Genomic DNA, 14,367 nt, shown 5'->3' with positions numbered 1-14,367 from the left:
GTCTCTTCCTCTGAGAACGCACGCATAGCTGGTCTTGAGGACAAAAGGAGATTGAGGAAGAATCGCACTGCTACAGGACCAACTCTAAATCAGACTTTTCCCTGCAGCCGCTGTGGCCGGACCTGCCTGTCCCACATTGGTCTTGTCAGCCACCAGCGAGCCTGCAGCAAACGTGGACTATTGCACCCTTCTTAAATCTTCGTTCGCGAAGCCAAGCCGAGAGAGAGAGACAATTTGTAGTATGATTCAAGTGGGCAGCCGTGTTGGTCTGAAGCAATAGGTAAGGTAAATTTATTTTTGTATCCCGCCCTCCCCCGCCGAAGGCAGGCTCAGGGCGGAACAAAGCAGTAGTCAACTTGCGCCTTTAAGACCAACTAAGTTTTATTCGGAACGTAAGCTTTCGTGTGTTCTAAGCAGACTTCATAATCATTCCATTTTTGTCTGATGAAGTCTGCTTAGAGCACGCGAAAGCTTACGTTCCGAATAAAACATAGTTGGTCTTAAAGGTGCAACATAACTACTGCTTTGTTCAGTTTGTAGTATGTCAGTTGATTTTGATTTCTTAGGTTTTAACATATGTAACTGGGGTAGATTTTATACTTACAATGTTTTATCATGTATGTATGTTTTTATTCTGAATGCATATTCTATCTGATTGGTCTTTGACCATACTAAACTTATTGATTGATGATGATTATGATTTCTTAAGCTTGAGTGTTCTGGGGTATTTTCCCGTCCAGTTAAGAACATAAGAGAAGCCATGTTGGAACAGGCCAATGGCCCGTCCACTCAAACAATGTCACACTGTGTCACACAGTGGCCAAAAAACCCCAGGTGCCATCAGGAGGTCCTTCAGTGGGGCTAGGACACCAATAGCCCTCCCAAGCACCAAGAATACAGAGCATCACTGCCCCAGACAGAGTTCCAACAAAACGCTGTTCTTTATTAACAAGCTCATTTCACATTTTTAAAAAAAGGCAGCATGAAAATTTACCAGACTACATTGCTGAGTCCTGAGTGGGGAGAAGACAAGGTGTTTAAAAAAAAAAATGTTCACTAATATCTTGCCTTTTCCCCCAATAGGATCCAAAACAGCTTACCTCATTCTCTCTTCCATTTTATCCTCACAGCTATACTGCGAGATAGAGAGAATGTGACTGCCTGAAGGTCACCCAGCCAGCTTCCATGGCATCAGGGGGGATTCCTATGAGGCTGCCCCGCCCCCCCCCCCCGTTTGTTGTTGTTTTAAAGAAGAAAGGAAAGGTCCACAAGCTTAAGAAGAAAGGGACTTTGGGGGGTGGAGCCGGGAGATTTTTTTTTGGGGGGGGGGTGCAAGCATCAGTCGTTTTCGACTCTGGGATGACGTTGCTTTCACAACATTTTCAGGGCAGACTTTTTACCGGGTGGTTTGCCATTGCCTTCCCCAGTCATCTCCACTTTCCCCCCAGCAAGCTGGGGACTCATTTGACCGACCTCGGAAGGATGGAAGGCTGAGTCAACCATGAGCCGGCTACCTGAATCCAGCTTCTCTCCCAAACGCCCCACCTTTTCCAACAGGGAAAACTGGGCCAACAATAAATAAATAAAAAACGTCTCCTTCTAACTGCAGACCCGAACTGGGAATCACAACGGCAGAGGAGCGAGGAGCGGCGACGGAAAACAGACGGAGGGGAGCAGCCCGCGCGCGCCGCACGTGGCGTTCTTCGCTCCCTCCCCAAGAGCGGGCTGGCTGGTTGGTCGCCGCCCTCCCCTCGGGGGGCGGTTCCCTCGCCTGCCTAGCGGGTCCCCTAGCGGAGCGGCGCCACTCGGGGCGGCGGGGCGAGAGGGGCTGCAGCAGCCATGGCATCCTACTCCGTGACGGTGGCGACGGGCAGCCAGTGGTTCGCGGGCACCGACGACTACGTCTACTTCACCCTGGTGGGCTCGGCGGGCTCCAGCGAGCGGCACTTGCTGGACAAGTCCTTCTACAACGACTTCGAGCGAGGCGCCGTGAGTGGCTGCAGCCGGGGCGGGCAGGGCGCGAGCGGGGCGGTGAGAGTGAGGAAGCGGGCGGGCTGGCGTCTCTCTGGCCCGCGGCTCGACGGCTTCCCCCTTTCTGCTGAGCTCGCTGCTGTTCCCTGGCCCAGGCAGAAATGCCCTCCGACCGTAGGGTTGCCAAGTCCCGACTCAAGAAAGATCTGGGGACTTTGGGGGGTGGAGCCGGGAGATTTTGGGGGGGGGGGTGTATAGGGTTGCCAAGTCCAATTTAAGAAATATCTGGGGACTTTGGGGGTGGAGCCAGGAGTCTTTGGGGGTGGGGCCAGGAGACATTGGGGGCGGAGCCGAGAGCAAGGGTGTGACAAGCATCATTGAACTCCAAAGGGAGTTCTGGCCATCACATTTAAAGGGACTGCACAAATTTTTAAATGCCTTCCTTCTATAGGAAATAATGAAGGATAGGGGCACCTTCTTTTGGAGCTCATAGAATTGGACACCCTGGTCCAATCTTTTTGAAACGGGAGGTATTTTGGGGAGAGGCACTAGATGCTATACTGAAAATTTGGTGCTTCTATCTCAAAAAAACAGCCCTCCCCCCAGAGCCCTCGGTACCCGCGGATCAATTCCCCATCATTCCCTATGGGAATCGTTCATGGAGGTGCATGATGGCTCTGGGGGCGGGGCTTCCCCCGCCGGCCAGCTGGCTGGGGGAGAGGGGAAGCCTGTAAAACCGGGGGATCCCCCTCTGGGACCTGGGGATTGGGAAGCCTAGGGGTGTAAGGGCGTGGTAAGCACGATTCAACTCCGAAGGGAGTTCTGGCCCTTTCATTTCGAGGGACAGTGCTCCTTTTAAATGCTTTTCCTCCATTGGAAATAATGGATAGGGGCACCTTCCTTCGGGGCTCATCGAATTGGACCCCCTGGTCCAATCTTTTGGAAACTTGGGGAGTATTTTGAGGAGAGTCGCCAGATGCTCGGCTGACAATTTGCTGCCTCTGCCTCAGAACACAACTCTCCTAGAGGCCTAGATACCTGTGGATCAGTTCTCCATTATACCCTATGGGAATCGTTCTCCATAGGGAATAACAGAGTGCCCAGCAGATAGTGTCTCCCCCCCCCCCCGCTTTCTGATGACTCCAAAGGGGGGGAGGGCCTTCAAATCAGGGGATCCCCTGCCCCTGCCTGGAGATTGGCAACCCAACCCCCGAGGGGTGGGAGGCAGTTCAGCCACTTGCATAGCCTCTCCGAGCTTCCCCTGCAGCTCACAAAATAGCTAGTTTTTCCAAGGGCCGCGATGCTGCGGGCAGGGCTGGGGTCCCCCGCTCCCCAGTTTGCCTCCCTCCCAGGAAAGCAGTTTGTTCCGAAGGTGCTGAAAAATCCGGGGTCATCCACCGTGCTCCGTGGAGTCAGAGCCTGCGAGTAGACGGCTCTTTCTAGCGGTTTTATATGGAGAGAATATGATGCTTCAGAGTGCGAAGAAAATGTTATAGAACCAGAGCAACTGGCAACCGGTTAAATTTTGCATCCCAGGCAAGACTATACAATTGCGCCCTTTGTGCTTTTATTTGTGACCTCGGTGGCCCATCTCTGAAGGGTCAGTCCTGGTCACTATTTGGACGGAAAACCTCGGTGGAATGTTAGCTTCTCAGATGCTGATGTAGGCAGTGGCAAACTCGCTCTGCAATCTCGTGCCTTGAAAACCCGAAGGGGTTGCATAAGTCAACTGCAGCTTGATGATACTTTATGTGCAAGTCCTTCCGTAATAGTTATTGTAGTTAAAAAACTCAATACATAAATAACAAGAGCCGTTTTAGTTTATTTTAGTTATGATATACCTTTTCGGTGCCCCTTGTGTGGTAGAAGCAGATTGCCTTGCCCATTACAGCTGTGCCCAGTACAGAACACCAAGACAAATAAGTACTGCTGCAGTCAAAAACTATTTGGCACTTTCTCTGTGAGAGAGTTGGGCCAAGCACCTGCCTTACACATGTAAACACACCTGCCTTACACATGTAATGCCTATGTTTGTGATGGGGAAAGCTTTGAAGCCAAGAGGAAAGCCTTTTTCTCCCATTTTCTTTCCTTAAAAGAAACAGCTGTTGGGGAAATATATACAATTATTTGCTTTTATTTTAAATCTCTATAAATTTATTGCTTTGAAAACATGAAATGCAAGATGTATTAGTTCGTTGACATAAAATTGTACTGTTTGATTCATTTTGAAATTTTGACAGGTTAGTTTTAGTCATATGTTGGAATAGCGAGCTGCAACCATGAACCAACTATGCCTTAGTTGAGCACAGGGCTTTTTTTGTAGCAGGAACTCCTTTGCCTATTAGGCCACACATCCCTGATGTAGCCAATCCTCCTGGAGCTTACAATAGGCCCCGTACTAAGAGCCCTGTAAGCTCTTGGAGGATTGGCTAACTCGGGGTGTGTGGCCTAATATGCAAAGGAGCTCCTGTTACAAAAAAAAGCCCTGGTTGATCATAGATAGATAGATAGATATAGATATAGTTCAAGTCAAGTCGCAATCGACTTAGGGCAACTGCTGGTGAGGTTTTCAAGGCAAGATACGTTCAGAGGTGGCTTGCCATTGCCAGCATGGCATAGTGGTTAAGAGTGACTGACTCTAACCTAGAGAACTGGGTTTGTTTCCCCACTCTTCCACATGAAGCCTGCTGGGTTACCTTGGGCCAGTCACCGTTCTCTCAGAACTCTCTCAGCCCCACCTACCTCACAATGTATTTGTTATGGGAAGGGAAGGTGTTTGTAATCCGCTTTGTGCAGGGTATAAAAACCAACTCCTCCTCCTCCTCCTTCTGACTTTATGGAAAAACCCCGGACTTCCTTGGCAGTCTCCTATCCAAATACTATTCAGGAATGACCTTGGCATCTGAGATTTGCCAACATCAGACTAACCTGGGCTATATATGGTTTAAAGTTAACAGAAGGATGACCGCCATGGTAGAACAAAGGTTGAGTCCAGTGGTACCTTTAAGACCAACAAAGTTTTATTCAAAGTGTAATCTTTCGTGTGCGTGCAAACTTCTTTAGAAATAATGAAATGGAAATTACTAGTCTATACATCTAGGTAGAGCAGTAATTATGATGTTCAACGGATTCAAGGACCAAAAAAGGAATAATAAGCTTAGTTTATACGGTTATCATTTGTTTGGGTTTAATTCCCAGTGGGGGGGGGGGAATAGTGAAGGAAATGTCAAAATTGGAAATTAGTGGGCAGATGTATCTGTAATTGTGGAATGTTGAGAGTAATTAACTGAGACCTTGCCATTACACTCCATCCATCTCCTCTCGTGCTTAGAGACAACCTTACAACGTCTTCTTTGAAGTGAGGAAATTGGCTGTGTACAATTATCTCCCTGTCCGAGGTAAAATTGGGGAGTTGGAATGCTTAGTTTTGGGGGGAAACATAGGCATTGTGGGCATTTCAGAAATGATGTGGGATCAGGAAAATCAGTGAGACATGGTGATTCCTGGATATAAATTATATCAGAAGGATGGGGGGGAAGGGTTGGAGGTGGAGTGACTCTTTATGTCAGAAAGGGTAAACAGTCCAGTAAGATAGAGAAAATAAGAGAATTAGATTCGTTTCTGGAAATGCTGTGGGTTGAAATAGTTGGGCCCAAAAGGAAGCTTAACTCTGGGAGTTTGTTATTGCCTATTAGATCAAAAGATAGAGGATAATTAAAATGATGAAAGAATTAAAGATTGCAACTGGATGAAATAACTGTGTCATAAAAGGTTAACTACACACACTTTGATTGGGTGAATATGTGTTCAAGTCAGGAAAAAGAGACTGAGATTCTAGACATTCTTAATGTCTGTGCGATGGAGCAGATGGTCACAGAACCTATCGGGGAGAGGCAATCCTGAACTTGGTCCTAAGTAATGCCCAAGACCTGGTGAGAGATGTAAAAGTACTTGCGCTGCTTGGGAACAGTGACCATAACATTATTAAGTTCAACATTTGTATAAATAGGGAGTTGCTCCAAAAAACCAATATAACCACTTTTAACTTTAAAAGGGGTAACTTCTCTGAGATGAGGGTCAGAACCCTTGGGGAATCTTGACTATTTAAAACTACAATCTTAGAAGCTCAGATAAAATATATACTGCAATTTAGGAAAGGCACAAATAGGTATAGAAAAAGGCCTGCATGGTTAACAAAGTATTGGAAGCTCTAAAAGCTTCGTGGCGCAGAGCTGTAAAGCTGCAGTACTGCAGTCCAAGATTTCTGCTCATGACCTGAGTTTTATCCTGGCAGAAGCTGGGTTCAGGTAGCTGGCTCAAGGTGGTCTCAGCCTTCCATCCTTCTGAGATCCCAGCTTGCTGAGGGGAAAGTGTAGATGACTAGGGAAGAAGAATTGCAGATTTATACCCTGCCCTTCTCTCTGAATCAGAAACTCAGAGCAACTTACAATTTCCTATATCTTCTCCCCCCACAACAGACATCCTGTGAGGTGGGTGGCGCTGAGAGGGCTCTCACAGCAGCTGCCCTTTCAAGGACAACCTCTGCCAGAGCTATGGCTGACCCAAGGCCATTCCAGCAGCTGCAAGTGGAGGAGTGGGGAATCAAACCCAGTTCTCCCAGATAAGAGTCCGCACACTTAACCACTACACCAAACTGGCAATGGCAAACCACCCCATAAAAAGTCTGCCGTGAAAACATGATGCGACATCACTCCAGAGTCGGAAACTTCTGGTGCATCACAGGGACTACCTTTACCTTTTTGTAAAGATAAGGATTTCTTTCAGCGGTGGAAAGCTAGTCTCACTGAGATTAATAAAAGGGAACACAGGCTGTGGCAAATCAAATGCAAGACTGTGATCAGGCAGGCAAAAAGGGATGAGGAGCATATTGCAAAAAACAAAGACCAACAATAAAAATTTCTTCAAATACATTAGAAGCAGGAAACCAGCCAGGGAGGAAGTGGGACCCTTGGCTGACCAAGGGTAAAAGGATTACTGAAGGATGATAGGAAAATGGTTGAGAAGCTGAATACATTTTTTTTCTCTGTTTTTATTGTGGGAGATGAAAAGTGCTTGCCCACTCCAGAACCACTGATTTCGGGAGGGGTGCTGAAAGACCTGAGTGATATTGAGGTGAAAAGAGAGGAGCTCCTAAGACTGATAGTTTAAAATCTGATAAATCACCTGGCCTTGATGGCATACATCCAAGATTTCTGAAAGAACTCAAATGTGAATTTGTGGATCTCCTGACAAAAATATGTAATCTTTCATTAAAATCTGCCTTAATTTCTGAGGACTGGAAGGTAGCTAACGTCACCCCCATGTTTAAGAAGGGTTCCAGAGGAGTACTGGGAAATTACAGGCCAGTCAGTCTGACATTAATACTGGGTAAGTTGGTGGAAACTATTATTAAAGAGAGAATTAGTAGGCACACTAATGAACAAAAGCTAGTGAGGAAGACTCAGCATGGGTTCTGTAAGAGAAAATATTGTCTCACTAACCTGTTAGTGTTATTTAAGGACGCGAACAAACATGTGTATAAGGGGGACCCAACAGATGTTTGGTTACCTTGACTTCCAGAAAGCTTTTGATAAAGCTCCTCATCAAAGACTCTTAAGTAAGCAGAGTCTTGGGATAAAAAGACAAATATAAATGGGCAGTTCTCACAGTGGAGGATGGTAAGCAGTGGACTACCGCAGGGCTCAGTACTGGGTCTGATGTTTTTTAACTTGTTCGTTAACGATTTGGAGTTTGGAGTAAGCAGTGAAACAGCTAAGTTTGCAGATGACACTAAATTGTTCAGGGTTGTGAGAACCAGGGGGGATTGTGAGGCACTCCAAAGGGATCTGTTGAGGCTGAGCAAGTGGGCATCAATGTGGCAAATGAAGTTCAATGTGGCCAAGTGCAAATTAATGCACATTGGGGCCAAAAATCCTAACTATAAATACATGTTGATGGAGTCTGACCTGGCGGAGTCTGACCAAGAGAGAGATCAGGGTCGTGGTAGATATTTCATTGAAAATGTCGAGACAGTATGCGGCTGCAATAAAAAAAGGCCAACGCTATGCTGGGAACTATTAGGAAGAGAAAACAAGTCAGCCAGTATCATAGTGCCCCTGTATAAATTGATGGTCCGGATTCATTTGGAATACTGTATACAATTCTGGTCACTGCACCTCAAAAAATATAGCAGTGGAAAAAGTGCAGAAAAGGGTTGGAAGATTATGCATACGACAGTAGGTAGAGAAAGAAGTACTTTTTTCCCTTTCTCACAATGCAAGAGCTTATGGGTACACAATGAAATTGCTGAGAAGTCGGGTTAGAACGGATAAAAGGAAGTACTTCTCCATCCAAAGAGTGATTAACACATGGAATTCACTGCCACAGAAGGTGGTAGCAGCTACAAGCATAGATGGCTTCAAGAGGGGATTGGATAATCATATGGAGCAGAGGTCCATCAGTGCCTATCAGCCCCAAGGTATAGACAGAACTCTCTGTCTGCAGCAAGTGATGCTCTGCAAACAGGGAAGGCTGACAAATGTAAAATTGCTTTCTTGATGTTGACTCAGGACCAATTGGTAATTGAAACTTGCAAAGTTTTTGAATCTAGCATCCAGGAGGTGCTCAATGTATTTGCAAATTGCAGTTGAAGGCTGGACTGGTTCCTTGTCAGTTTGGATAGCATGCCAATAAAGATAATTGAATTTGAAAAAAGTGATGCTCTGTATTCTTGATACTGGGGGTGGGGGCGCAACAGTGGGAGGACTTCTACTGTCCTGGCCCCACTGGTGGACTTCCTTATGATGTCTGTGGGTTTGTTGTTGTTTTTTTGAAGACTGTGTGACAGAGTGCTGAACTGGAAGGACCATTGGTCTGATCCAACATGGCTTTTCTTTTGTAGCATCTTCAAAAATACATTACTTTAATGCTGAAATCATGAGAGCCATGTCCAGAACCAGGAAACATCAGTGTGAAAGACTACTGCCAATATTATGTGTTCACATCAACCTACTGATAATTAATGGAGATCCCTGCAGCCAAACACCAGAAATTTAGCAGTATCAGTTGTGTATGTTTAACACAATTTAAGTCTTCCTTGTTTATTTGAGACCTGTCTCTGCATGTGCAGTCTTAATCAGAGCACCTCCCATTGAAGAGTAGCTTTTGACATGCAGACATTGGTGGATGGTTATGTGTATTTCTGTGTGCATTAGCCTGCTGTTAAAAGCACAAGACTTTTTCTTTATGCTTGTCAGGTGGAAGAAGAAGACAGCAGATTTATACTTCTCTCTGAATCAGAGACTCAGAGCGGCTTACAATCTCCTATATCTTCTTCCCCCACAACAGACACCCTGTGAGGTGGGTGGGGCTGAGAGAGCTCTCACAGCAGCTGCCCTTTCAAGGACAACCTCTGCCAGAGCTATGGCTTCTCTGGGCCATTCCAGCACCTGTAAGTGAAGGAGTGGGGAAATCTCCCAGATAAAAGTCCACACACTTAACCACAACACCAAACTGGCTCACCAAAGACAACAATCCCCGCCCCCCGCAAACCATGTTCATTGCACAGGAACTCCCCTGGTGATCACAGGCTGCCTCCATTCTCATCTTCAGCTTCTTGCTTCTCAGAATGCCATAGTTTTGGAAGTGTTTAGGGAGACAGAAGCTTTGTGTACCTCGTTTCTTTGTCTAGATGTTGTTGGAGGTGCCTGTGGAGCCCCATTCCTGTCAAGTCTTCTACTTCTGTATGCTCATCCTTCAAGCAGCTCTCCTTTCCCTCCCCCCTTTTCCTTTCTCCTTTCCTCCCCCTACAACTTTCTGTCTTTCCCAGTGTTCTTATTGCTTCCAGCAGCATTTCTCCAACAATCTCTGAACTTCATAGGGTGGGCCTTTCTTCTGCTGCTGCAGGCTACTTACTGAAATTTTGTTCTTAGGGAGGTTTCGGTAGACCTTCAGGAACCATAAAGGGGGCAAAGTCGGGGGGAGTTGATGGAAATCACCTTGCCCCCCCCCCCGTCACCATCAGAAATATAGCTCCACCCAAGGAACCATGTTTAGCTGCATGCAGTTATGTCCAGTTCTGAATTCACAGAGTTCTAGTGTTCTTCGCTGCATCCTCCCCCTGTTTAAAAGAAGACGAAACCAAAAAATATAGTATTGAATACAGTTTAACTAAACTCTAAATTTAACCTTTGGTGCAAAAAAAGTTAAGGAACGAAGTCGTTGCTTAATTAGTGGCCTTTTTGCCTGTCTTCTGCATGATCTATCAGTCCCATTGTTTCAGCTCTTACTTCCTCTTGAGTTATTCAAATCAGTGGTGGAATTCAGAGATAGCAAAAGCAGTCTAGGAAATTTGTGTGCTGAATGTACTGTAAGGGCAAGAAATATGCAAAATTTAAAGGGCATACGTGACACATCTCATTCTGTTCTTCTCATATTGAGAGCAAGTGTTCTCCAGTCTCCAGAACTGGCCAGATTCCTCTACTCTAGAATGCATAAAACTTGATGGGAATATCAGAGGGAGGATGCTTGTAAGGATGGCAATCTCCAGATGGGACCTGGGGATCTCCTGAAATTTCAGTTCATCTTCAGATGACAGGGTTCAGTTCCCCTGGAGAAAACAGATGTTTTGTAGGGTGGATTCTACGGCATTATATGTCACTGAGATCCATTTGCCTCCTCAGACTCTGTCTCCAAATCACCAGAAGTTTCACAACCTGGATCTGGCATCCCTAGCTTTCCCATCCCCCACCTGTGGCCAGAGGGGACCAGGAAACTCTACTAGAGTAAATTGTAGTTTCATGAATCTGCAATGGTACTACAAGTCTAATTAATAGTATATGTGAATATTGCTGGGAATGTGGATGAAACTTGGACCAGCTGTCAGCAAAGGGTTCATTGAAGTTCCAAAATGATCAGACTTGTCTTTGTTAAAAAACTAAGTTGCATTTATTGATAACCACAATGTTACTCTTAGCATGGATTCATTGGAACTGATAACAGATAGCTTGAACCATTGGCATTTATGAGTACACTTCAAAGGATTTGGGCTTTAAACTATTTCCCATAATAAAACTACAGTTCGTCCCTGCAAGTAACACTTTCACATGCCCGCTTATCTTTTACAGTCGATGATTACATCCCCCTCCTGGTGATGTCCTTGCTCTGCTCAGGAGGCGCCAGGAAGGTTAGCTGAGCACTCTGCACTTCAAAGGCCTCGCTAGCCTTTGGAACTTTGGTAACATCCATTCTCACCACCCCCCTTTACTATGCAGGGCACCTGGGTTAGTAGCATAGGAATTTATTAAGCATTCATGTTAGTAAGCAGTAATTTAATAAGTTCAGAAAGCAAAGGTAACTTTAATGAAACATAGTCTAACACCAGCGACCTTAATTATACACATTTACTATGTTCTAGTCTTTTCAGAGGGCTAATTTGGAGAAAACCAGGAGAAGTATTGTGGAAACTCTTGTTGTAGTTTGCTTGTGTTAGTTTGCCATAGGACCATTGTATTGTTTTTTGTTGCAGTGCACTAGCATGGCTATCATTCTGGGATATGCGTGCTGGAAAAGTGTTGCTGAGTTTTGTATTTAAATATAGTTCTGCTTCCATGTCTACTTAATACTGACTACATTCTTGCACAAATTGTGTTGCATAATGTTCACAGTTCCCTATTTCAGTGTACTTCCCTTTTCCACAGTAAATTGCTTTTATAGGAAATAAAATAGCCCTTTGAGATGCATAGAAGGACTTTTTTATCATTTAATACTAAACTTGCTTTTAGATATGAAAGGATAGTTTAGCTAACTGGATCCCTGTTCCTCTCTGACAATGTGAAGGGATTGTGGCTCAGTGGTAGAGCATTTGCTTGTTATGCAGAATGTTCTAGGTTCAATCCCCAGCATTTCCAGTAGGTTATGTGAAAGACCCTTTCCTGAGGCCCTGGAGAATTGTTGCCAGTCTGAGTAGATAATAGTGAGCATGATGGACCCAAAGTCTGAACAAATATAAGACAGCTTTACATGTTCACTGGTAGTTTTGCCTCTCTGGCTATAGTCCCACAGAGCTATCACTTAATATTTAATAACACAAGTTTATTTTTTTGCCTCGAGATGTGAAGGCCTGGAAAAAAACCAGAAAAATTCAGAAAAAAACAGGTTTTTCCTGTTTTTTTTCCAGAAGCCTTGTTTTTTTCCGAAAAATTGGAAAAATTGAAAAAAAGAAAAGAAATTGATTATGGAATGCTTTATTTTAACATGATAAATAAAACATTTTAAGACAAGGTGTTCAAATATTTTCCAAATCATTTCTGAAAAATATGTATGGTATCAGATTATTCTAATTTCTGTGCACTGAGGACAAGGAAGTCCAGGATCATGCCCATTCATTGACACTTAGTCCTATACTCCCTTCTATACGCTTTCCCCCTCTTCAATTCTTTTTATGAGAATTAGTTTTTTTATTTTTATTTAATACTGTGGAGAGGAAATATGAATAATTGTTACTTCTGGATTTTTAAAAATTGTTTTGTGGAGGTTTTTTTGTCTGTTTCACATAAACTAGTAAACAGTTCAGGAGAGTGTTTTTCTATTTGTTACAATTACAAATAAATATTACTTTAAAAGTAAATTCTGTTTGTAATAATTGTTTGGATATGCTATATTTTTAATATGCTAGTTGTGATCATTTCATACCAAGTAAAATTGTCCATAGTCATATTTTGTGTTCCTAAAGTAACAGAATTACTTTCAGCCTGGAAAAGAAAAAAGAAGTCCTAATGTAGCATTTTTTTTTCAATTTTTCCAAAAATGTCTATTTGGGGGGGGGGGGTTTCTGAGCTTCGAAATTTCTGGAAATTTTACATCTCTGTTTTTGCCTAACAAAATATATATTTGGTTATTCCAGTAGTACTAGTAAAAATAAAAGAAATTAAATTTCTTGTTTTAACAAATTTTGTACATGAGTATAAAATTTCTAAGTAATGAAAGGTGATAGCCAAGTCTACAGATAATGAACCAGACTTTGTAAAAATGATTGATATCTTTAAAAACATTTATAAATGTACCTTTCTCTGAGATAACTGGGACCTAAGGCAAGTAACAACAATAAAAATCAGCACAAGGTAACATAATTCAGAATTAAAACAAGCAGCAGGGAAAAAAACTTAATGTAAAATCTTGATAAGACTGCAGAAGAAGAAGAATTGCAGATTTATACTCAGCCCTTCTCTCTGAATCAGAGACTCAGAGTGGCTTACAATCTCCTATATCTTCTCCCCCTACAACAGAAACCCTGTGAGGTAGGTGGGGCTGAGAGAGCTCTCACAGAAGCTGCCTTTTCAAGGACAACCTCTGCCAGAGCTATGGCTAACCCAAGGCCATTCCAGCAGGTGCAAGTGGAGGAGTGGGGAAACAAACCTGGTTCTCCCAGATAAGAGTCCACACACTTAACCACTACACCAAACTGGCTCTCTTTCTAGAAACCTACAGAGCAATCATCTTGAGGATCCAAAAGTTCTTCTGAAGAGTTCTACTTTACAGAACCATCAGAGCTGCAAAAGAAACACGGATCTTCTGATTTTCTCTGGGAAAATTATTGTACATTATTGAAGTGGCCACAGAGTGCCAGGATAACCACAGAGGCATCTTTACTTCATGGTCTTATACTTGCAGAGGTGGTATGTGGACCCCAGGCCTTCAAAAGTAAGCAACAGCACCTCCCATCTCAGATACAAATCAGCAACTAATGAAAGATTGTAAAATGGGCGTAAATAATCCTTGCAGCTCAACTCTGATAACAGACAGGCTGTCTTGGATGCTAAGGAACTGTGGGGGAGGCTGCAGCAACAGGGCAAAGTAGGAAAGTCATGTGGGCAGCAATTCCTTCTACCCATGTGTTGTGTCCTAGGTTCAAATGGAGAACTGTTACTTTTGGATGGAACTGTTACTTTTGGAGGGAAGCTGAACAAGCCAAGCTTGTACTCCACACCAGGGTTCCAGAGAAGGCCTAAGCGTGCCCAATCAGGGCATAAGTAGCCAATCAACATCTAGGCTCATACTGTACCCTGATAGGCCCTTAGGCCTCTGTAAAGACCTGCCGATTCCGGAGTGCCACCTGTCGACTCTGCAACAAGGAAGGCCACATCGCCTGCGCCTGCAGATCCACATCCCGAGCACACGTCCCGCAAAGATCTGCGCACTCCGAAGGCCAGCCAGACTTCGAGACCGACGCTCTCCATGCCCACCCATACCCGGTACAGTACCTACCCTCGCCAGTCAGGCCCTCCAAAATCCGGGTCAATGTAGGGATCGGGGGGGTGCCCTGCCAAATGGAGGTGGACTCTGGGTCAGCATCATCTATTATAGCGGCAGAGACATTTTTTAAAATCCCCACCAGGC

General features: G+C 44.4%; 1 protein-coding gene and 1 non-coding gene across 2 annotated transcripts in view; both read left to right on the top strand.

The window, feature by feature from the left end:
- The first annotated feature begins 1,806 nt into the window (after window positions 1-1,806).
- The window catches only part of ALOX5 (arachidonate 5-lipoxygenase), a 60,010-nt gene continuing 47,449 nt past the window's right edge, over window positions 1,807-14,367 (top strand). The window contains exon 1 of the mRNA XM_060254305.1: window positions 1,807-1,989. Within this exon, the coding sequence (XP_060110288.1) occupies window positions 1,840-1,989 (150 nt within the window). The 5' untranslated portion in view covers window positions 1,807-1,839. The remainder of the gene's footprint in view (window positions 1,990-14,367) is intronic.
- TRNAN-GUU (transfer RNA asparagine (anticodon GUU)) lies at window positions 11,808-11,879 on the top strand. Its single transcript has one exon. It is a non-coding gene; the product is annotated as a tRNA-Asn (tRNA).

Source organism: Heteronotia binoei, chromosome 14 (assembly GCF_032191835.1).
Source record: "Heteronotia binoei isolate CCM8104 ecotype False Entrance Well chromosome 14, APGP_CSIRO_Hbin_v1, whole genome shotgun sequence".
NCBI classification, from domain to species: Eukaryota; Metazoa; Chordata; class Lepidosauria; order Squamata; family Gekkonidae; genus Heteronotia; species Heteronotia binoei.
The sequence above is the reverse complement of the archived record's forward strand: the minus strand, read 5'-3'. Positions and strand labels throughout refer to the sequence as shown.